The sequence below is a fragment of the Poecile atricapillus genome, chromosome Z (assembly GCF_030490865.1).
Source record: "Poecile atricapillus isolate bPoeAtr1 chromosome Z, bPoeAtr1.hap1, whole genome shotgun sequence".
NCBI lineage: Eukaryota > Metazoa > Chordata > Aves > Passeriformes > Paridae > Poecile > Poecile atricapillus.
The window spans coordinates 47315874-47341591 of NC_081289.1; the positions used below are offsets into that span (position 1 = coordinate 47315874).

Below are 25718 nucleotides of genomic sequence, written 5' to 3' on the forward strand. Positions count from 1 at the left end.
ACATGACACTCTTCAAGCACCAGTATTCGCCTTCTTGCATTTCCTCAGCACACCACTCTACTGACCCCTTAGTGCCTGGGCCCCTGAAGGAATACCATCCTGCTTCTCTTCAAGCTCTCCCATCACAGATAAATGCTTGCCCTTTCCCTCCCTTTACCAAGCTACTTCATGTCCCTCCAGTTTTCTTTGATTAAATTCAGTATTTATCCTGATGTATGAAGTGTGGTGGAGCATACGATATTCCTTCTTCAGTGCAAGTCATGTGGCCAAACCAATTCAGATAGCATGATATTAAACAGCATTATAGTATTTTAGAAAGATGCCAAATTGCAGATTCCACATGAAACAGGATATGCTTTGCATGTTGTAAATCCATTTAAATGTACTACTGACATATGAGATGTTCCACTAGATGTTCCTTTTAAATATGCGGTACATGAGCTTACCTAAGGCAAATCACAATAAAAAAATATTCTAAAAGTATTCTTTAAACCATTTTTACCTTGCAAATAGGTATTTTAATTCAGTCATTTAGAGAGACATTTTAGTAGTCCTCCTTTCCAGGGAAAGGACAAAGAAATATTCCAGTGTATAACTTAGCTGGTCTCTTAAAACTTACCCAGAGATGATTGAGAAAGGTTTTCAACCATGCAAATGGGAGAAAATATCAAAAAACATAGACCTAGATGTAAGCTCCTCTCTTGATCAGCACCTTTTCTGGTTTGTGAACATAACTGCTTCTATATCACTACCTCCACTATTGTCTGAGTAATTCTAACAATATAGTATGTACATATATGATCAAACTCAGCTCAAAATTAAAAAAAAAAAAGAAACATTCCAAAATTTTGTATGGTTTCTCACAACATTGTTTTCCTGTCCCTAGTAATTACAAGCTGCACACCTACAAGACTTCTGGAAAATTAGGTAACTATCTTATTTTTTTCTTCCTCTCCTACACTTGGAGGAATTTATGTTCACTAAGTATTGCTACAAAATGTTAGAAGCACTGGAACGCTCAAATAGAAAGACCCATCTCTACTCTGCAAGGAGTGAAATTATTCCTCAATATTTAAACAATGTTAACTAAATCACAAAGATCTCTTTTGACAAGAAGTGCTGCATAATGGTTCAGTGTCACTCTGGAAACACAATGTGCCTTCTCAGTAAGCAAAAAAAAAATCTAATTCATTTTTTAAAAGCTGCCAAAATGAACAGTAGTTTGCATAGTTCACTAGAAAGCATTTGCAGAAAGAGAAATCAAATTGGATTAATTTACATAAGCTGTACAAATAGAGTGGCTAAGATTGCAGTATACTAAAAAAAGCAATTCCTTTTTTTCCCCAAAAAATAATATAAATATGAAAGCTCAAATATTTTCAAAACAGACGATTCATTAGACTTCTGGGAAATATTAAGAATCAAGCTTCTAAAAGTCAGAATAGACTAAACTGAGATATGCTTCACATTTCTTTGAGGAGAGCAAGATCTGAGAGGTTTTGATGTTGAAATGTAATTGCTAAAAAACAATCAGTTTCAAAAGCCTAGGAAAAACTGGAGAAAATGCAACCAGTAGAAGTATGTACTTTCACTTATCCATTTTTTTTAATCCATGTTTTATCCTGGTTGCAGGAAGAAATGTGTTTATCTGCTGTAGATGGAGCAAAGGTTCCTCTCAGGGAATGAAGCACATAAAGAAGTAAAAGGAGCTGATGCTAAAAAGAACATAAAATACTAGAAAAAGCTGTGCAGCTGAAACTCCTACAGTCAGTCTAGACCTGACACCAAAATAACACCTACAATCTCCCACATGAAATACATAAGGGAACAGAGAGTACAATGAAACAACCAGAGCAGACATCTCATAGACAGCACAAAATGTCAGCTTTTCCCATTTTAAAAAGAGTATACAAGGAAGAAAGGCTTAGGCAGTGACTTGCAGTTTCACCTCACTAACCAGTTCACATCATTAATCCAGCATTACCTTGCTGAGAAGAAATATTTCTTTTATGTAAAGATGACATACTTCTGCTATGATGGTGGAAAGGATAGGCTTTGCTTCTTTCAGGAGAGTAGCTCCTGCTGCTGACACTAGAGCCAGATCTGCTGTGCGGAGAATCCCTCCGGCTCCCTGGCGATTCCCTGAAGAAAGGAGAGTCCCGCTTGTGAGGGGATCGATCTCTCACATAATGAGAAGAATAAAAGCTTTTTCTTCTGAAGCCATCTCTGACATCCCTTGGAAGACAACAAAAAATACAAGAAACTTGGTTATCCTTCCAATGTTTATGGTACAGCACATATATAATGGCAACAGTTCATGCCTGATAAATACAAACAGGTTAACTATCATCTGTAGAACACATACGAAATCTTCAGTGTTTGTAAGAGTACTAGGCAAAGAATGAAAAACAAGCAAATAAAGTGAAAAAAAGGGTAATTTTTTAAGATTACATTATGATACCTCATTGCTAGAAGCTAATTCCTTTCTATTTCTTGATAATACTGCTAAAACATAAGAAAATGACTGACAAAATGAGAACTCTCACAATTTTTTTCATATTCACTACACTTACCCTGGAAATTAAGCCTTAATTTACAACAGCTAGAAATGCATATCCAAATATTGCTTACACTATTTGGCATTTTTCACCTAAGTTTTTCTCTTATTTTCAAGGGAGTATACTCCTCATTTGATTTCAAACACCTTGCTACACAAATATCACTCAGAAATTTCAGCTTATAACCAGCAAAGACAAAAAGAAATCTGCAGAATATCTATTCTCTCACCATGAATCCACCCAAGGTCAACTCTTGAATGAAAATATGAAGACTTACATCTCGTAAATGTGTTTCTCACAACACACAATATTAATTTTGAACTTTAATGTAAAATGTCACAAAATCAATTGAATTAAAACTGTAATTTACCAAACCATAAAACTTTCTACTGAGTTTAAATATTGTTACTCCAGACCACAGCACAAATGTGTTAGTTATTTGTAAATCATATTAATGTACACATAAGTGCAAAGGTGAAAAAAATAACCCTTAGTATAATTTCAAACTTGTCCTAACTCAGAGCTAAAAGATATATGAAGCAACTGAATCTAGACTTGTCACTTTTGCCTTGGTCAGAAGATGCATCGGTAAGAATAGCAAGTATTTCTCTGCTTCTCCATAGAAATCTCCAAGATTTCACAGCATTTCTAGTAAATCAGAATGTATCTTCTCTCCTATTTCTCATCAGAGTCCAGTATTTTAAAATAGGGGAATGTCTCACAAAAATCTGGTGGTCACATTTAGTACAATGTAGCTATAGCTAGTTTTATGTTGGTGGAGAAGAAGAAAAGATGTACAACTACTACAGCATGGCACAGGCCCATATTTGTGACTGATAATAAAGGATTTCCGTGTGCCAAAGGCGTCTTGGGCGATGGAAGCTTCACAAGTAGCACCACAAAACAAAAACCCTGTGAAACTGACATGTTTTTACACAGTGCAGGTTTACTTGTTGCATGGAAAGCACATCTCCATTATATGTATGAACATTTTATGTAGCTACAGATATGAAGTGTAAATTCAGGCTTGAAGAATACTAGATTAACTCAGCACTGAACTATTTTTCTAACTAAGTAGGGGGTTATTTATTAAAGAACATAATGATTAAATATTTATCAGGAATGAGTTAGGCACAGCCCACTTTTTCTTCCATTTCCTTCTTAATCTCTCTCTTTAAATGTTATTTATTTTTAAAGCAGAAGCTTTGTGGCAGACTAGTAAACCACTTTTATGTGTAAAATACACTTTTATGTCCATGTTATTAAACCCTCATATACAGAGCAGTTTATTATGGTAGTGTTTACAGAGCCCCAGCTACTGCACATGTATAATAAATGCTCTAATATCCATGTAAGAATTTAAAAAAAATATAATTTAAATGCATTTTCAAACAGGAAAACATTTGAAAGCCACATTCTGCAATAATATTATGCACCCTAAAATAGAATCTCACTTTCAATTTTTGCATTTTTATTTCATCACTCTGTGTTAATTCTTAATTGAACCACATCTCATACAGAACATTCAAGCCATTAACTATATTAAATCTGTTTGGGAGAGCAGAGCAACAGGACAGCACTTCTGATGTTTTCCATTAATGTAATGCACTGAACAGAACAAAGATAGTATTGTTTTGCAGTTATTTTTTCCTTAAACACTTAAGCTAACATACACCTGCAATTTGGTAATGAAGGCCCCAATTCAGCAAAGTAGTTAAGCACATGCTTCAGATTCTAACACATACTCAAAAGGTTTACTGAGCAGGGACAATATTTAGTAGAGATGCAAGATAGACTTTAAAATAGAGCTACTTAACAACTTAACAACAAATACAGAATTAATCTCTTTTATATAGCACCCCTTAAATCTTCGTATTTTGTGTTCATAATTCATACTTAATTCTGAAAGCACAATTTTGTTCTCTCAGCAGTGTTGCAACAGGAAGCAGTATCAGTGTTAGCTTTGATGAAACTTGACCATTAAACTCTCACTAAAGCTGACAGTCTTGGAGGAGCTTCTGAAATGTTACAAAAACAGCCACACTGTGATATACCATTCACCAAGGGCAGCTGGGGAAGAGCTCCACCCTGACAATTATTTCAGTTCACCCTAAGTACTGGTTTCCTCAAGGGTAAAAAGCAACTACACAACAGAAGAAGGTATGACTTTCTGCACAGCAGAAAACCAAGGGAATACAACACCAGGGAGATTTTCAGCTGCCTACAGAACAACACAGCGGTATAGCTTAAGCTCTGTGAAACAAAGATGAACACAAACCAATGTGTCAGATTTATCTCTTCAGAGTACTCAGAGGTAAAATTAAATCACTTCCTGGATGTGAAATGCCCTGGAATAGAGAAGTACTTGGGTATATGAAGCACATCACATGCAATAAAGGAAACGGCTTTACTGAAAGAGGACTTTTAAATCACTCTTATTGAATTTGTGCTACTGGGCAAAAGCCAACAATACTTTGTGCTCACTGTTCTCTGGGACTCCTATATCCCATTACATTCAACTTTTCAGCTAGAACATTAATCTACATTATGGTCCAGCCATAGCAATCATGACTCTCACTTTTGACACTGAGCTGAAGACTGGCAACAAAACAGCATATTATTGTGGAACAGAAACAGGAGGGTCTTCCAGGAATTCACAGGTGAGTGCTGTGTATAACCTAGATAAAAAAGTCAACAGAGATGTTTTTGTGATCCCTTCCACCTGAGAAAGATTACTGCTATTGCCAAAGGGATTAAACACTCCATTTACAGCCTTGTGCTTAATTACTAACCTTGCCTAGAAATAACTCTCACACTTTTATAAATAAATTGAAGAAGAAGCTATAAATAGCTTTCACAACACCAGACTTCAGTGCTAAGAGAGGAAACAGTCAAGATCTGAACTGAATCCTTAACTGAATATACTTTTTCTGTCTCATAATGCAGATGCAAGGGGGAGGTAAAGTTAAACTAAAATTCCTTTTGCCTGCCTTTTCAGGACATTGCAAGAGCTAACAATATGAATCACACGATGTAGAAAATATTTAATAAAATATACAACGCCCCCAGCCTCTAGAATAGGCAAGAACACCTCCACTTTTAACATCTTCAAAGTAAATGTAGGTGGTGCAAGATTCCAGCCACCCCTCTCCCAGAACTCATTCAATTCCTTTCCAAAGTACACAGTACATGGTTGTGCAACAAACCAACAACTTACTCAGGTTCTGCTTTGGAGATTTGCTATAATCTCCTATTATTGTCCAAAGGTCCTTATGCAAATTTATCCTGAATTCAAGTAATACAGTGAATTGCACCATCATACACAGAAGACATTGCACCTGGTTCCAACGGCTTTCATCTGAACATTTGAAATGATGACAAGATTTCTTATTGACAACTGGTTTTCAACATTTTATGACTAAGCAAGTAACTGGAGCACTTACGATATCTGCATTTTGCTCTAAATGAATTAACATAATTAGGACCAGCCAGCAATCTTATTAACAGCTTTCTGCATGAAGGCAAAAGGAAACAGGCATTGTGAAACACTGTTTCAAGCAGAAAAGGATATCCAGAAATACCAAATGTACAAAAATATTTGAAAATATATAAATGTTTCATCATTTTTATCTGCATGCAGTATTTCTGAAGTTATCATAAGCAAACACCAAATCTCCACACTGATGCCATTTGTCCACCTCACTCAGTATGAGAGCTACTCAACTCCTCTTTCCCTGCCACTACCTTGGGATGTCATGACAGGTCAGAGAATTAAAAATAAGACAATATGAATATTATAGCAATATTAGCGAGAAATGCTATGTCCTTTAATTGAATAGTAAACCTATGCACTTCAATGGCATTGGAAATCCCCCTACATTGCTTTCTCATTAGTACCCTCCTCCTTCTTACTGTCATTGGTAACATACCATTAGATTTGCTGAAAGATAAGCCCACATAATAAAAGTATATTTAAACTAAAACTCTCTATTATCTCACACAGAAAAATTATGTTCAATCACAGATAAGAACAGAGAACGAAGTAACAGAGAGTCCAGAAAAACACAGGTTGAAGTACCAAAGAATTAAGAACAAACAGCTTTAGACAACTCTACAGAATAAAGACAAAATATGTTATTTAGACAAATTAAGATCAATTAGACAAAATAACTGCATTCAAATGCATGTGAGTTTGTTTTTTCTTCTTTTTAAAAACAAGGGCTTAGTAAGACCCTCCAGTTTCTCCAAAATAGAAAACAAACCACAGGTCTTAAGATCCAGAGGGAGTACTTGCTTAAAGCGATGGACCAAATAATGATTTCTATGAACAGCAACAACATTTACATCTGCACTTTGAGCAGCCTATCACCCCAGAAGAGTAAAGCAGTTCAGACAGCTAGGTCAGGGAATAAACCTCTTCCATTTCAGGACTCTATGCAACTAAATCAAGTAGCAACTAAATAAATTCCTAAACAGACTTAATTCAAAATAGAAACAACTGAAATCTTCTATCTCAATATAAGCTTAAAAAGTGGAAAAAAGCCAGGAAGCACAACACAGTACTTTACATATTTCTTTTTTTCCCTTAATGCCCTAACAGACCAGAGAAACTGGTCAATGTTTTAGCTTCTAGACAAAGTTCTAATGGACAGAGATTCCTAAGTAGGTGCTTGCACTTTTACCATCATCCTGCCTCAGGCAGAGACCAGCACACAGGAAACATTTTAAAAACATTTCCCTGAGGTATCAAATCACATTGGTACCCTTCAAAAGTGTCTTCTCTTTGAGGGCTTTGAATTTACTTTGTTTTTTACTTCACTCTTAGTACATGCCAAACAATTTAATGTTGACAAGCACATGCTAAGCCCCAGAAATAAATATTTTTGCACTTTATTTTAGGAATTTAGACTTTTATGTTCAGCAAGCCTTTTCTTTCCCCAAAAGCTATCTTTAAAATCCTTCCATAAAAAAAACCCCAGAAACCATGAAATAGCTGCTGGAAGAGCACTTAATCTTTTCATCTTTGTGCTGCAGAATGCAATTAGTTCATTGACAAAAGAATGCAACAAGTAGTGCTAGGATATGTTGATTTGATCAACTCTTGGGTTTGACTTTCTAACACTATCCAAAAACTGCAAAATGAAAGAGCAAGTTGTGGAACAGGTTTGTAAGCAGTAATACCTTATGTCAGTAATACTGACAGACAATACCCTTACTATATTTACTTTTTTCCTGTTTCCAAATCCCTTAGTGAGATCTATAAATCAAAAAACACTCAATTTTTCTCTATATGGGAAAAATGCATTACAGATCTCTATGTTTTTATTCTCAAATTAAAGTGAGATTTGAAACAATTAGGTCAAATAGGTTTCACTTGCTTACGTCCCTTAAAGTGTTGTAATAGTGGTATGGACTTCTGCATATCAAATTTCAGTAAAGTTAGCACACTACTACCTTTGCTTCTGGATTTCTCAATATAAGACATTATACATATATGAAGAAAAAAATCCATTGCACATAATCAGATTTTACTTTATGTGATCTCAATCCTTCCTGTCTGCATGAAGGCAAAAGGAGTTTGCTCAAAATCAAAATGTTATGGGAGACATTTCCCCTTAAAAATTATTCAGCCAGGTAGCTTTATCTTCTTTATTTTCCAATTTGCTTTTTCCCTTCGGTTTAATTATAATTTACTGTTTCTATAATAAACATTAATATCTCTTGCCTCTTTTTGCAGGTGATTTCCTATGTATTATAAGTATCACTTGTTTGAACATATTTAACAGCAGCTATGCTGCCTGGGTAAATTCCTTATTAAAAATAATTTTTCAACTCTTGTATGCCTTCAGTTATTTCAGTGATTTAGTAACAGTTAACTTTGGAGCTCCATGACAGCTCATACTGATTGAAACTGGTGCTGCTGCAATCCTGAACTCTGCAACCTTCCTTGGATCCAGATTTCCATTCTGTGCCTAAGCTGGTATGGATATTTTTCTCTCAGACAACAGAACTGGCAGACAAATATTTAATTCATTGTGGCGGGTTAGCACACTAAACCAACTATACACAAACATCTGAACCAGAACCAGGGAGAGGGGAAGGACTGCAATGGCACCTGCTTAGATAGTTAAAACTGCTGTGGAAATGCACTCTTACTGTAGGAAAATCAGTCTCTTTACCTCATTCATGACTTTTAATTAATTACCATAAATAAAACAGGTTCCTTGACAGAATTCTAGAGCAGTTGAAGTTAGATTCAGTAAGCCTCAAGGAAGTAATACTCCTTTTTTTCCCCTAAAAATAACAGACATACATATTTAGAAACACTGACTGGCTGTGAGTAATAAATGTAAATTCAAAGAAAAATTTTAAAACAGAATACTGCTTACCAGGCACAAGTTGTAGTAAGTATTAATAAATTAGCAGTAGCTGAAAAGAGGTTTTAAAGAAGGTAATTCATTGCTTTATACTTCAGTCTCCTCTGTTAACATAATCTTTCGCCTTACTTAGATGCTTGTACAAAATGCTTCAAAAACTGCATCTAACAACAAAAAAATTGTAGAACACATACTGAGTCTAGGAACTCATCAAACCTGAATTAGTTTCCCCATCTACTCTACCCTGATGAGATCCCACCTGGTATGCTGCACCTAGCTCTAAAGTCCCAGAAATACATGGATGGATAGCTGGACCATGGGCAACAAAAATTATCAAGTGGGATGGAGCATATCTATGAGGAAAGGTTGTAAGAGTGGTGTTCAGCCTGGAAAAGAAAAGGCTCTGCCAGAAAATGTTTATGATGAGTATGCTGAAACAGGTTGCCCAGAGAGGTGGTAAATAACCTGTCCCTGGAGAAACATTCAGGGTCAGGCTGGATGGGGCTCTGAGCTACTTGATCTACTTGAAGATGTCCCTGCTAACCGCAGGGTGCTGGCTAGATGACCTTTGAAGGTACCTTCCAACTCAAATCATTCTATTATTCCTTAAGTTAACACATTAAAACTTTTTCCATTTTACTTCCAAAATGAATAATCACACTCTCAAGCATCACTTTCAAAAATAATTAGGCATACTAGGCTAAATAAGATACAATTTAATATATTCAACTGTTGAAAGTCAGCCTTCAGAAGAGAAAGACATTCCCACAGCTGGCTGACCCAACCCTGTTGTGTGTAATGACACCAATATTCAGTTTCACTTAGACAAAAGCATTTACTATCAGCTCATAAACAAGTTCTACAGAGCTTCATATACAAAGGAAAGAACCTTTCAGGTTATGCAAGTACTTATCATGAACTAATGTCAACACTAACACTGGGAATAATTTGTTACCATGCAAAAATAGTACTATCTTTTAAAAATAATACCAATAGCATGAGACCATGGAATTGTTTTATTGATGAACTTTTCCTCAGATGTAGATCATAACACTCTAAATCCAAGAGCAGATGGAAATAGCACATGAAACATTTTCTCTTTAAAGCAAAACGCTTAACAAAAGGATGCCTAAACTATCAGCAACATTAAATTTTTTCTTATCCTCTCCTGTATCCTAATATCCCCACCCTCTCCCAATGGGAATTGGATCTAGAATGTTCAGTATATTCAAAATACAACAAACAAGTCCTTGGAACCTAACAGATGACAAAGAATTTACCTTCCTAAGGGAAGTCCTGTCAAAGTCCTCTGTGACAATACACCTCAACATGAGAAAGCCATGACTACATTCATCAGCCCAATTCATTGACTTTCATTGAGATGATTTAGTTAGATGCCATCTTAACAGAAGATGTCTGGACTCGAAGGGAGACTCCCTCCTCTTTCCCTCCCCCACTGTCTCAGTAGCTAGCTGTTTTTCAATGAAGTAGTTAGGAAACTTTTCCAGAATAATCAAGTGCTACCCATGGGAGTTTGTCTCATTATTTCCCAATCCAGCATTAACCTGCTAGTTTTGATACCATCTATAGTGCTAGCTATAGAACTAGATCAAGCGAGCTCACTTTTCAAATACTTCCTTTAAGAGATATGTTAACCAAGATCTTACAGTGTTAAAGGTATAATGTAAATATAAAACTTTATAAAAAACTTTGTAAATATAAAACTTTATATGTAAAGTGCATAATCTTACCTTTAGGCACATTACCCTATCATACACTGTAAACAGAGGAGCTCTTTACAGCTTATTACCATTATGTAAACAACATTTATTAGAAGGAAATCATCATTCTCCCAAGATGTGACTTAGTTGTAAACAATGAATCAATGTTATTACAAAATTTAACTGAGTTTGCACAGACTACTGAATTTTTCCTTATAGGTGTATGGGTATGTATAACATATATCACAACACCTATAGTAAACAGTTCTCATGCAATAGCCCCCATTAAAAAATATAATGATGACATCAATTTTATACGACAATTTAAAACCTTACAAAAACCACAGTGGGAACACAAAAAGCCACAAATCCTTAAAACACAACACAGCTTTGGATCAAAAGCAAGTCAACTAAACATGATAGCAGTTGAAAACTGCCATGATGAAAACTTCTGAGGTTTGTTTTTTTAACCAAATTTGGTGCGTTTGCTGTAATTTTGTCAAATAAATACTTAAAAGTCAATTTACTACCTGGCCATTCCTTATTTAACAACAATTTTTAAGAATATAAAAATGTTCTTTGCAAAGTTTATAAATATCTGTCTTTATCCTTTCCCAATGCCTCAGAGTAACTGATACATTTAAAAGGACCAAAGTATAAGAAATACCATACACACAGAATCCAACAGCGATACGTACTGTAATTATGCTTTCCAAAACAAGCCCACCCAATTTTCTCTTAGGGCTTTTAGAGAAGTTACACCCGAGAATTAGAATTGTTCCACATTTCATATAACAGGCCAGCTCTATTGTATGAGGCTGTTTATTTACAAGCTCAGCAGAAAAAAAAAAAAAAAATCAGGTACTAGGAAATCCTGCTAATTTGATAGTTTAAACTCTTTTCTCTCACCCTGAGATGGAAACTACATAACCAATTAGAATTCTGCAAGTTCCTCTAAAAGGAACAAAACTATCAGTAAGCATTTCCTGAAAGCAAACTTTTTTTTTAGCATTGGATGGATAATTTTTGCAAAGAAAATAAAACAGTCTTCAATAAACATCACAGTCAGTTGTTATGCAAAGAAAATGTTTAAAATATTAATCTCTCAGTAACTAAAACTAGCTGCCAGTGAAAGTAACATTGACCTTCCAATTTAGCCACATGATTAGCTCAAAAACTTAAAAAAAAAAAAAAAAAAAAAAAAGGTAAAATTAGAGGAAAAAATAAGAGTGATTTCTACATCCTCCCCATATTTTTGCATCATAGGATTGGGCAAAAAAATTCTACAGTTGAAACCCTGTCTAAGGGCTCCTTTACTCCCCATTCCCAAGTAACAAACATTTCAAAGGCAGAATGACAGCAGTCTTGCTTTGAATGAGGTTTCCAGCATAATTCTAGACATATGCACACAGGACCCATATGCAGCAGAAACTCAGTTTGACATAAAATTCTCAGTAAGAAAACAGGCAGTGTTCACATAGTCTCTTGGTTTTAAGTTAAATAGATGAAAGATTCATCACAGCAATAAAACCAGACTCGTCCAAATTGAAATTTTTTTGCTTTCAGTTGACCTGTAGCAGTGGACATTTCTGAACTGCTCTTGATTACACTAAGTCTTCACTATGGGGCATTTTTAAAATGCTACATGGTATCTGCACGAGAAAATTTGAGTTCTTAAAATCCATTTTAAAAAAAACTTACAGAACTACAGAACCCAAAGTGCTAGCATACAGTCAGACATATTTAACTGTAACTGAGTAATGACAGTCAAATTGTGGAACATAAATCTCAGTTTGCAAACAAATTGGTTGTCCTAAGCACAAAAGAGCTACAGCCAGCAGAGCAGAAAACAGTTCTTCAAGAAAACATAGCAACTACTGAATCAGTAAGACTGCTACATAAAACACAAACTGAATATGAAGTCATTAAATATTTAGTGTAAACCAGAATCAACTTTTAAGTTGTGTACTACCTATTATCTTGTTCCAAAAGGTTCTAATTTTCCCCCTCCACCATCCAAAATATCACAAGCCAAGATAAACTAATTTAGCTAGCAGCTTAACACAATGGGTTTTCTGAGCAAAAGATTTCAATAGACAAGTCCTTGCCTGGAGTTGTAGACAGGTATAACGAATCTACCACAATGATCTATTATAAGGAAACTGTAATTTTGTGTATGAATAAACAAGCTACTCAGCCATATGAATACATGAGAGGTTCAATGTTCTGACAGAGATTCTATTTATTTATTAAAAGAAAAAGGCATGTGTTAATGAGTATGACTACAACTCTGCTTATCAATCTCTGTCAAAAGCAAGACCATTTTCTTTGGGTGACTGCCATATTTATTTTCGTCCACACATATTTTTTAATAAAGAATTAGGTTCTTGTATGGCGTCCCTTAAGAGCTGTCAAATATTGCAAAAAACCAGCAGACTTATGTGCATTTACAGCACCATCTCATAAATCCCTTTGGCTAAGTTTATCTTCTATAAGGAAGACACAGATCAGTTTGGCCTTGGCCTATGACACATCTGGACTCTCAATATTAAATGTGGCTTTATTGAGAGAAGAGTCAGTGCCTCTTACTTCCACCTGGAGACTCACTCATCAAAGGTTTTCATTTAAAATAACTATTCTTACCAAAGAAGAATGTTCTTCTCAATGTACAATCTTCAGACCACAACTCTACAACATCCTGTCAACACTTTGTGCACTTACAAGGGGTTAATCACTAAATGGAAGGGTAATTCAAGCAGAAATCAAAAAGCCAGGATTGTTGGATTTCTACCCCCACTTTGCAAACAATTTACTCAATGGCCTTATGTAAATACAGTCTCACTGTGAAGCTGCATGCATCTAGAAAACTCAAAATCTATTATGCTTTACAATACTTAAGTGGTAACTGCAAGTTTAATGTTCAGACATCCATATAAATTTTTCAGAGGAAAGACAATAAGCCATTGATTTAAAATACTTCCAGAACAAAACATAGAACTGACTGATGAATATCAGTTGTTCACTGATCACAATTGTTTACAATTAAGTTTCTATATTTTGCCAGACAGTCTTCTTTCATTTCTAGCACCAAAATTACTTCAATATTTCCATTTATTACCAAGTACTTCGTACGCACTCCAGGAAATAAGCAGATCTGGTTTTTATGGACAAATGCATTAGTATTAAAGACTGGACTACTAAGACTACCTCCTAATTTCACTTAGATCATAGGAGAAAATCCCAACCAACAAACAAAACAACACACATAGTAGCAACATATTTCCTTCATTAACAAGGAAAAAATATTCATATATACAGTTGAAGAAGAGATATTAAAAATGTCTTATGTAAGGCACTTCTCAGGAGTCTATGTTTTACTAATTCTACAAATATGGCAATCCTTGTTTTACAAAAATCTGGGCCTCAGAGAATTCTAAGGATCAAATTTAATGCATATGTAGCTGGGATTTACAAGTGCGTCATTTTGTAATTTCTCTTTGAAGATGAGTCTTACCCATCTTAAGTTGCCAAGTTTCGTATATTTCACATCTTGTGAACTCAGTTTGGTTGGTAAAAAAAAAGGAATGAAGTAATGCTCTGTGCACTCAAAAGGATTAAAATTTGGCATGACTAAAGTGAACAGCAGCTAACAATCTTCTAAAGCATTTCACACTGGAAAGTTCATCTGACCTTATAAAAATGAACTTGGATGCAAAATCCATTGCTATGAGGCCCATAGGGAAGTACTGCAAAACTAGAATCCTTCAACATATAATAGCATAGTTCCCTGAATTTTTTTTAAAAATCTGACACGCATGAATGCTTTGCATAAATAATAATATATTAATAATATAATAATATATTGCTGAAGACAAGTAGTAACACAGCTCCAGAAACAATCAACATCAGTACAAGATAAATGTACAAAGAAGTCACATCTTGTCTACTCTTGATATCTACTCTTTTCAATTGCTAAGTCTCACAATTCTCATAGCATCAGCAACCATTTTAAGACATTAAAACTGCCTTAATTTTCAGAAAATTTTCTCCGAACTATGATGTACAATTCTTCACATCTGCCAACTACACATGAACCAAAAGGCACCTCAAATCAAGTTAAAACAAAATTCACATTGGTTTCTAGAGTTCAGAATTACTTAGGTGACAACAGGAGAGAAAGAATTAATTTTGAAATCTATGCCATGCACATCCTCTGATATACTTTATTTTTATACATAAAATATATATCTTTGCCATAAAAAAGTCATGGTCAGGATGCCAGCTGTTCACTAAACATAATATAAAACAGGGCTAACAGCTCTCAAAAAGCATGTGGTCCAGAAAATAGCAGAAGGAATAGTAATGCTCCACCCAGCACTAGACATGAGAATGTCTACCATGTAAACGACAGCTGCTTGGAAACTGGAGCATAACCCTATATGGAGGAAGGCAAAAAAAAACCCCAAAAAGATTGTAATCCAAGTGCTAGAACATAAGCAATCCTCTTGTAACTCATGGAGAGCTGCTGCTGGTCATCAGACACATCACAGCTGAAGCCACAGCTCTACAAATTCTACGCAAGCATGTCCTATTTTTAAGAAAAAGGCAAGAAGCTTAAAAAAAACCCAACAAAATACCACCAAAGAAACAATAGGAAAAAAAATACAAAATATCCCTAACTGCTGGTTTCTTCAACAGCAAAGTTTAAGACAATTACAGAATGACAGAAGATAAGGAGTTGGAAGGGACCCACAAGGATCACTGAAGTCCAGCTCCTGGCCCTGCACAGGACATCCCCAAGAGTCACACCAGTGCCTGAGAGCATTGTCCAAGCACTTCCTGAGCTCTGTCAGGCTGATGGTGTGACCGCTTCCCCAGGGAGCCTGTTCCAGTGCCCAACCACCCTCTGGGTGAGAAACCTTTTCCTGATATCCAACCTAAACCTACCCTGAATCAGCTTCAGGTCCTGCCACTGGTAACCACAGAGCAGAGATCAGTGCCTGCCCCTCCTCTTCCTCTCACAAGGAAGTTGCAGACTACAATGAGGCCCCTCCTGCATTCAGGCTGAACAGACCAAGTGACCTCAGCTGCTCCACATATTGCTTCTTTGCAAGGCCCTTCACCATCTTTGTTGCCCTCCTTTGAGCACTTCATAATAAGATTAATATTTTTCTCATATTGTGGTGCCCAAATCTGCACACAGGACTCACTTAAGGACATTTGATATTGCAGATAAGCAGCATTTTATTTCAGAAGAATCTCAAGTAATGTTTTTGAGCACTTTAAATCCAAATAGGGGGAAGAAAAATGCAAAGAGTAAGAGATCAGAAAGTACTTTCTGAGTGGTAAGTTCTTGAAAACCAAAACTGGAAAATGTAAATGATGAACACCCAAAAGGAAATGCTGACATCATATTGACAACTTCTTACAGCACATTTTTAGCTGCTGATTATGATTTTTTAAAAAAGTCAAGAAAGCCATTATTTCTGTCAATAAATGAGTTATTATTTTTAAGAATTTATACTCACTGTACTAACTATGAAAACCCATCAACCATACAAGTCTCCTGATCGTCTAGCTTCTCACTATACTTTAGCCATGTTCCATACAATTTTTTTAAAAAATCCTTTTGGTTAAAAAAATCTTAAACCCCCCTCCTACTTCCTCAAAGAAAAAAAGCTGTATGTACTCCAAAGAACTTACCTAAAACAATTTTAAGCATATCCAAAGAGAAGGCATTTTGCATAAAATAACTTCTTAATACCATGTTTTGTGGAGTAAAGGTCTTTGAAATAGAAAGTAATTAGCATTTTCACCACAGGAGACAACATATACCATGAAATGCACCTTGATTTCCTCCTTGAGATCTACTACATTGCTCGACAGTGAGCAATATGCAAAAAATCGTAATTAAGCTTATTACAAAAATGCAGTCTGATGACAGGACTTTAATTTCAAGATTATTTACTATATTTATATAATGAATCAATAGGATTTCATTCAATTGTAAACATATTTGAACCACAGATCTTTATGAAGTTCTTCCATAGAATTATTGTAGTTCTGTAACAGTTATATAGTCTGAAGTACATAATAAATACTCAGATGAGACTATCATATACCACACAACACTCTTATAAAGCTTTCAACGGAACGAGCTGACATTTTAACCCTACATTTTGAAAGGAAGAAATCAGGATGCATTTAAGACAATCTTTTTGACCACTGGGTGCCACTCTTGTCCCGTGTACAATAAGCTGCCTGACACTAACTTAGTCTTCTCAGCCTTTAGTTTTTTCCTCAGCATTAAACAGCTCTGATTCTTCTAAATTGAGAGGAAAAGATGGAAAAGCTTTTACACAAGTTTTTATTAAGCACTCCTTTTCAAAATCCTTTATTACTGCCTCTAGCCCCAAGAAGGCAATTCTGAAAGAAGTCTATTGCACACAGACCTTACGATATATGAAGAACTTCCTTTATAGTGAGGTTATAGAATAACCCATCCATGTTATGTCTAAATCATCCCATTTAATGGAATAGATATCTGCTGCAACTGTGTGGCCCTATATGGATATTACTACTAACAGCTTCATATTGAGTTTGCACCGCCGTAAGACTGTCAGGTTTGCCCTGTCTGAGCTTTTTCTGAGCTGCTTGCAATCTTTTTTTTTTAACTTGCTGCTAATTTAACAGCAATTTTTCCAACTGGCCAGTCATCTATAGCTAATTTGGTTTATTTCTGTTGATCTTCCGTTGTATGGTACAACCACAGTTTTAAATGCATAGCAGTAACAAGGAGTTATTCTATGATATTATGACTAACACCACGATGCAGTATCTACAGATACAGGTCTGGTATAACAGACATTTTGAGAAGTGGAAATGCAGGATGTGGCACAACCATCAAATGACATTCTTAGATCAGACTGCTAATATTGCACCTATAGTAACAATCAATTCTTGTCTAAATATTTATGGTGATTTTCATCCTTGTCCGTAAATTTTTGAATGTAACACTATCCTGTGCACTTTATTTGCTAACTCAAACAATCCATATCAAACATCATTGCAGGCATATGTATATTACAGCCCTATGATTTACTACTGGTCCTTAAATTTCATAAACGGGAACCTGAAGTACAGAGCAAAAAGGATTCACAGAAATTAATGTAACGTATGATGGAAATATATATTCATCAGTTCATCTGAGAAAATAGGGAGCTCAGAAGTCTGTGGTGAACTTCATAATCCCATTATCTATCCCACCAACCTTTAAAATGGCACAGGCATCATTATAGTGTAGCCCCAATGTACTGCAGCCACAGAATCAAATAACAGACCAAAGAATTCTCTTAAATCATGTAAGAAGAGTGACTGATCATTAGTGTGACTAATGCATTAAATTACTTACACTTGCAGGTTACCATCCTAAAGATGTTAGCATTATGCCTCCAATCCTTACTAAACAAATACTAAAATAGAGACTTTCATGTCATATAATTCTTTTATTTCTCTTTCAATACAACTAAGACCTATTTTTCCACTATTGTCATTTATTTAATAGATGTCTTCTCCCTGTTATTTCACTGGCCTGCTCTACAAGTTGTTTTGATAACCAAGTAAAATGCCCTAAATATTCACAGCTTATGCATGGCACTACTAGAATCAAAAATACCTGTATTCAGGTCTTGTAGGATGATCATCCCTTGCCCATCTGTATCCTGATTCATCCTGCAAAACATACATGCAAAACGACTGCATGACATGTATCTCAGTGTCAGATGTCAAGTACAGTTAGTCGCCAAATCGCATTTAATTACTGCAAAACCAAAGCATTTAATGAGCTAAAAAAATATTAACCCCCACAGCAAGTACCTTCTCAATTTATTCCCTGTATCCCTTTACTTTTTATTTTCTTCCTCTGTCAGTATTAAAGAGAGCAACTTTGCAATGCCATACAAAACAAAAAAACTACAGAAGTTTCCAAAGTACATATACGTACTCTGACTTAAAGAAGAATTTCCTCTTCAAAATACAAATTACCGTCAACACCTTGAAATTACTGATTTCTAAACAGCTGGGTTGCTGGGGGCAACAATAATGACCTTTCCAGTATTTTAATTACCTAGCATTCAAGCCTTAATGGGAAAATAGACATCATAAACATGTGAGAATAATCACCTTACGTACACCTCGGTGTGGAGGGCCGCTTCTTCGGGCATGGGAAAAACTACGACCCTCCTCATAGTCTCTGTACTCAGCGTGACCGTAATCGTCATAGCGACTGTAATTCCCGTCCCCAGGTCTCTCAAGCAGTGGAGGTTTCTTGGGCACAATGTTTACTATTCTATGGTAATCACCCTAAACCACAAAACAAACAAATATTGCTTTTAACAGCTGAAAATCTGTAATGAATAAACAACAGCTTTTTGCTAGAACACAAAATTAATTTATTTCCTTTAAATAACATGTCATATACCATTTGTCAACTAAAGAAATTCTTTGTTTATTAAGTACAAATTGCACAGCTGCAAAAGATACAAATTCAGTTTTACTAGAACTAAGCTTTATATAAGTCAACTGTAAATAAAAAGCAAATGAAAATAGGAATACAAAAAGATCTTGTATTTTATATCTTTCTTTAGGAAAACATTTTTAATAGGCCTTAAAAGCTACAAATGCAGACTGGTGTTAGTATGTGCAGTTTGGCAGGGTGGGGAGGGGAAAGACACTCAAGCTATGTTTTTAACAGTAAGAACTCATGATCTAATGCACTACTTTCTGCAGAAAAATACACTGCATTCACAAATTGCTAAATATTGTCATGCAAAAAAACCTGTTAGTTCTGATTTCAGAGACCACCCAACAAACAGACTGGAGGGCAATCCAAAGCCAGACTACAGCCAGATTGGTGCAAAGTGGAGACTACATACACAGTCACACTGCTTGATCTACTCTTATCTCATTGAACATCCTTCACATGTAATTATTTTTTTTTTTTTAGTTTGGTGTCTTACAAAGATGTGCTGTGCAGTTTCAATAAAACTGCTCCATGCTTTAAGCTCACCCGGAAATCCCCACCACATAACTATACAGACACACAGAAGAACAGTTGCATGAAAGCTTGACAAGTATCCTGCTTGCATAATTGTGTCAAGTGCTTGCAATTTTATGTTCTTTACCAGTATCTTGGTTTCTACTACAATCTATACTTGATATACAATTAGGACCCAGTTTAGATGAGGACACATCTTTTGCCCTCTTAAAAAAAACCAACAACTTAATTCTGTATCATTGCCACATCTCATTTCCAACATACTAACCTATCAGCAAACGCTAAGCATATTAACAGATTGAACAAATCAATTAAATTTCATTTGTCTAATCAAAATTAAGTCAGACTTCTACATGTGGACACAAATACAATGGCACAGGCTTAGAAGGACAGAAAGTACCTTCCAATTACCTTAAATCTGTGGAGTTGTATGAGAAGGAACTCCAGGGTGGCAGAGAGACACTATATCTTGATTTGCCCAGCTATTGGGGGTGTTGTTTTGGTACAGATGGATAATACTAATTGTGATGAGTGTACTCTGCTACTCCCTTCAATCCCAGCTCCAAACACACGTAATATAAAGCTAGCATTGAACTATCTAGCTAACTCTTGCATCAAAATGAGTGCATACATCTTTTAGACTGTAAACTTTCATAATGCCTAATCACACATTGTTCCCTGAACAGCCTGAAAGACTACAGGAATTTAGAAATGTCAATGACACAATGGTTAAATTAAATTGGAAACGTGTTAGTCAAACAACTTAAAAAAAAATCTGTGAAAATATATTCTGGCTTTCATCCTGTCCTATCTTGATAAATATTTTGGAGAAGGAGGTAGCCAAACACCCTGTGAAAAACCAATCTGATTTCCAGCTTGCTGAAAATGCAGAAATGTTGCCAGTGCCTTTAAAGAGAGTTAAAAATGTGACAGATAAGCCAAACACTAATAAACTACTCAATAGAGAAGTCTATGTAACTAGTTACCAAGTTACTACCATTGGTAAGCTTCCAAAGAGACAAGATCAAAACCTAACTGAGGGAATCCAGAAGATACACTAAATCAGCCACACTACTACTTCCAACATTCACTGTAAGTAAAAGAGAAGTCAGATAAGAGGCTCTGGTACATAAAATCTTATTTTGACAAAATCACATTACACAGGATGTAAATAGAAATATCAAAATGTGTTCTTAAAATTCTATTTACGGTGTAATACCTCCAAAGACAAAGTTACAACCTGTTTTATTTCTTTGTTAGAGACTTCAGACAAGGGAGAAAAAAAATTACCCAACTCTGTGGAAAGGAGAATTCCTAAAAACAGTCTGAAGTTACTCTATAGCACAGCAAGCAGAGCTTCTGCATTTGCTTTTACAAGCATAACATACATACATGACACACCACAGAAGACTCTGTACCTACAAAGTAGATTTCTGTTGACACTCTTCTTGTAAAGAGTTTCCCTTACAGGACTCCAAAGCACAACTTTAGCAAAGATGTACTTTCAACACCTGTTAAAAACATCTTCTCCTATACTTTAACCTTCATAAAAAAATTGTGTTGGTGACAAGAACAATCATGAAAGAAGTTCCTTTACCACCTCAAGTTACTTAAAAGAAATATTAACATAAAACTATGGAAAAATATAACGTAGTATGGCCTTTTGTTCCCCAGAAGTCATTAAAAATCCTGTGTTTAATTACACCAAAAAATCAGTTTACCAAAATAAAAATGTTCTAAAACAGTTCCAAAAGATTTGAAAATTAAAGAAAAAGAAACCAAGACTTAATTCTTAGGCAGCCTATTATACCTATGCATCTGCATGTGCTAGATTGCTGACTTGAAAGAATGGGATGAAAAAAAGAACTTGGGGTATACTAGGAACTTGCTCAGGTACATAAATCCAGCCCCTATGGTACAGGTTATTGTATAAAGGTATAATGTTATAATGCTACAGATACAAGGCTTACTGCACACTTACATCACCATGAATCCTTGGAGGGAGACGTTCTCTTGGAACTCTTTCATAGTCATATCGCCCTTCAGACCACATTTCATCTCTTCGATATGCCACTAAAGACAACAAAAACACCATTAGTGAAAACCAGACTCATTATGAATTATGAAAAAGGAGAGTGTGCAGAAAAATAAAGGTTCCAATAAAGGTTGGATTTCTCCCAATATAATGTATTATGCACAAACCCTGTACATACACTTTTTATTATTAGCCCTTTAAAATAAGTCTTTCTAGTTATGGAAAGTATGTAATGTACCTGGAGCAAAAATCACTCACAGCATGAGCAAGAACATGGAACTGGAAATTAGTTCAGTGTAATCAGTAAAATTACAGGACTTAGACATATTATAAACAGCTCTATTGAAATATACACATATTGCAAATACTTGATGTACATACAAGTGCATACACACATGCCTTACAGCAATTTTAATACTGTTCTGCTAAAAACACTGGAACTTTAGAAGAAGTAATTCAATGTCTATTTATAAGATTAAATAATTTCTACTTTTTAATAACATATAATAACTTTGAATTATTTCATCAATTTAACCATCTAGAAAGAGATCTAAATGCAGACCATCATTTCTTAGTACAAAGCCCCACATTTTGATTATATGGATACAATACATTCTTCACATGCAGTTACTTCCTGTTTTAAATAGGGAGCCAGCACAAAGAAGAAATACCTCTTTCCAGAGGAAAGTGACTTTCAAAGCTGAGTTAGTCATTAAAGACAGGTGGAAAAAACTATCGCCCTAAGAGATTCTAGTCATGCTGTGCTAGACAACACAGACTTGAGGAGTTCAAACCTTTCTGTTGATTATAAAGGTGACAAATCATCTACTATACAACACTGAAAATAGGTATGCAACTGCCAGAATTATGTTTTTCAAACCTTCCCCTCAAACAGTAACTCTATCTGTTAAAGACAGTTAATATGGAAAAGTAACAGCAGGCCGTATTCAGAAGGAGAAAGATGTAATGTTACCTACTTGCACAAAGGAAAAACACCTATAGACTTTTGAAGCTATATAAAATTATTTATTAATATAGATGTTAAGAATCAACATAATGAGAGGGTTTACTAATTGTAAACAGAGGTAGAACTAATTCTGATATACACTTTTGCAAAACATAACAAACACATACTTACTTTTCTGTCACTTTTAGCAGCTCCCCTTCTGAAGTTCCATTCACTTATCTACAAAAAAAACCCCGAGGTTATTAAAAAATACAAATATATTTATCATTAGTACAATTTTTTTCTGTTAAGTAAACCAGACAAGTAAAATCTACATGTTTTAACCGCCTGTACCCTATAATCTGTCTTTGTAAAGAAAGTAAGATTCAGTTGCACTTGATAAAGGTTAATGAAAAGCTTAATTTAACAAAGGCTTGTCTTTTGGAAAAAGAGAGTGAGTCCTGATAAAGAAGCTCTTTCATCCATCCACTACAGGATACGTCTATGTTCAGAGACTTTGACTTCAAATGAACCAGATTATCTTCCTAAAATATAGTCCCATTTTATAACAGACTTGACCTTAAGTTTGTTCTACAGCCAAGACACAGAACTAGTCTGATGTAGCTACAGATTATAAATCAAAAGCTGACTAAACCAACCAGCTGATCCTAGTTTTGGTAAGGACAAAAGTGCCCCGGCCATCTCCAGTTAGCTCCATGTAAGAGTTATTATTTCTGAAACCACTGCTCATATTGCTGCATTGGATGGTCAGGTGCATCATCAGAAGCACCTGCCTAGCACTTTCACAGTAACTGCCTCAACTTCTCTTTATTTTGTACTTCACTGACTTTTTCTGGAGCCTTAAAAATGCACACCAGGGCTATATGTGCATGAACAGCTGTCCTGGGGTGACTTTATGGTGCTTAAATCCCAAATCACCTGTTCTATTTATGTTACATATTAATTTCTGCACCTTTAGCACCTTTAGGACTGGTTCCGAGAAAGAAGGGGGGAAAGAAGAAGCCGCAGTTTGTGTTCAGAAACAGCATTCACTCCCCTGCATGCTGCTCTGGACTGTGCTGTCTGCAGTACAGACAGACAGCAAGAGAGAGCTCTCCTTTTAGTTATTTAGCTAGCTGAGGCAGAGAAGTCTGCCAGACTGTTTTTTTTTTTCCTTTTTTCTTGGATCTGTTCAAACCCGCTCTGGACTGAAAACCCAGAAAAACGCTGGGAGCTCACACCTATGGCCCACCAGGGCCTGGGCCTCAGCACTTTCCAGTGCTGGAGGGACTAGTAAGAGACCAAGTGAGCCAAGCTACACCCCACCAAAAGGATTTTACTGGATTTGCCATCTTTTCAAACAGTGAAAGATTTTATTGTTTAATATTATTCAGTTTCTGTTACATGAACAGTTTTTTCCACTTTTCTCCACGGAAATCTTTGCCGAATGAGCTGCGGGAGGGGCAGCTTGAATGTGCTTTCTGAAGGTACCCCATTCGGAGGTTTTCTCCCAAATTTGCCCTAAACCAGGACAACAGCTCTTAGGCCAAGCCCTCCTTCCCTCGTTACCAGGAGGATGCTCTATCCGCTCTTACACTGTCCTCTCCATTCTCTTTTCTTTGTGCCCAGAACAGTACTTGAACATTTCTGTGTTTTTATGTATCGGGAGGGACAGAATTAGCTAGGCAAGACAAAATCATTGTGCTGAAAAGGCATCACGTGCTCTGCTTGGAAACACTTCAATGCTGGTCCCTCATGGCCAGCCCTTGCCCCAAGGTGGACCATTCCTTCTGTCCATACTTGCCCAGAGCTGGGAAGCACCCGTGAACTGCCACAGCCCCCACTACTCCCCTGCTCATCCACAGCCCACCTACCTCTCACACAAACAGAGATTTAGATACTTGATGGCAACCCTCAGTTTTTTAGACAAATAGCAAAATACCAGCTGTATTCAGATAAGGTTTTCAAGGGGGCTGCTTTCTTTTCTATTTTCACAAATACAGTAGTGACTCTGTCCTTTTGCCTGCAGAAGTTATTGAAACTGTTAACACAATGTTCAAAAAACAACCCATCTCAGATAAGTGCTACTGAAGCTGAGGACAAACTTACACCTCATGCTGCTTTATCAGTCAAACCACCTCCAAGATCCCAACACACTTCACTGGCAGTAGGCGCCAACACTCATATACACACCCCATTGTATCATCAGGTAGCAAGGCTGATAAAAACAGTCCCTTTTTTTTATCAGTATTGGACGTCAATGAAATGAGAAAGAATTAAGACCAGTATTTTGACTGGAAAAAGGTAGAGATGCACTATCACAAAAGTCAACTGACTGCACAACTGGATTTATATAGCTTTCAAATATCCATTACAAATTATTGTTTAAAGTTACTCTCAGATGTATGCACAAGCAGGACGATCTTCCCCTTCACGACAAATATACAAATTAAACTGAGTATGAGAGTCTTCTGTCCCATATGGGTTTTGCAGAGGATTAAACGATAAGGCTTACAAGCCATCTCGGGTGCTAACCCAGCAGCCCCCTGCCAGAGGAGGCCGTCCTTCCCTCCGATCCTGTCCCGCCAGTGAAATTCACCCATCTCGTGGGCTCCCCAGGGCTCCCGGCTCCCCTCGGGCTGCCCCTCCGCAGGGAAGGACGCGCTCCCCAAGCCAATCCTCGAGGGTGCCGCTTCCCAGGCCGGGCGCTCCGCGACCCCCGAGCACGTGGTCGCACAGGGGGCAGGAAGGCGGTCCGGGGAGCCCCGCAAAGAGCCCAGCGCGCCCCGCCGCGGGCCAGAAGATCGGCTCCGGCCGCGGCCCAGGCCCCGCCGGTTCCGCGGAGGAAGGCGGCCTGCCCCCGGCTCGGCTCGGCCCCGCCACTCACCCGCCTTCGCCTCTCACTCCCGCGGCGTCGCAGCTCCGCGGCCGCCCCGCACCTCCGCCGCTTCCGGCGCGCCCGAGCCGTCGGCGGAAGCCCCCGCCCGCCATCCCCGGGCCGCCGCCCATTGGCGGCAGGGAACTGC

At 36.7% G+C, this 25718-nt stretch overlaps 1 protein-coding gene across 5 annotated transcripts in view; it reads right to left on the reverse strand.

The window, feature by feature from the left end:
* The window catches only part of LOC131592900 (periphilin-1-like), a 65346-nt gene extending 39690 nt beyond the window's left edge, over positions 1-25656 (reverse strand). For 2 of the 5 annotated variants that reach the window (XM_058864808.1, XM_058864804.1), the window contains exons 1-6: positions 25580-25656; positions 22885-22932; positions 21693-21784; positions 18838-19017; positions 18332-18387; positions 1985-2235 (exon numbers count right to left, since the gene is read on the reverse strand). In XM_058864808.1, the coding sequence (XP_058720791.1) occupies positions 1985-2235; positions 18332-18387; positions 18838-19017; positions 21693-21784; position 22885 (580 nt within the window). In that variant the 5' untranslated portion in view covers positions 22886-22932; positions 25580-25656. The remainder of the gene's footprint in view (positions 1-1984; positions 2236-18331; positions 18388-18837; positions 19018-21692; positions 21785-22884; positions 22933-25579) is intronic. The other 3 variants (XM_058864806.1, XM_058864805.1, XM_058864807.1) reach the window with 3 other exon arrangements.
* Positions 25657-25718: the final 62 nt, after the last annotated feature.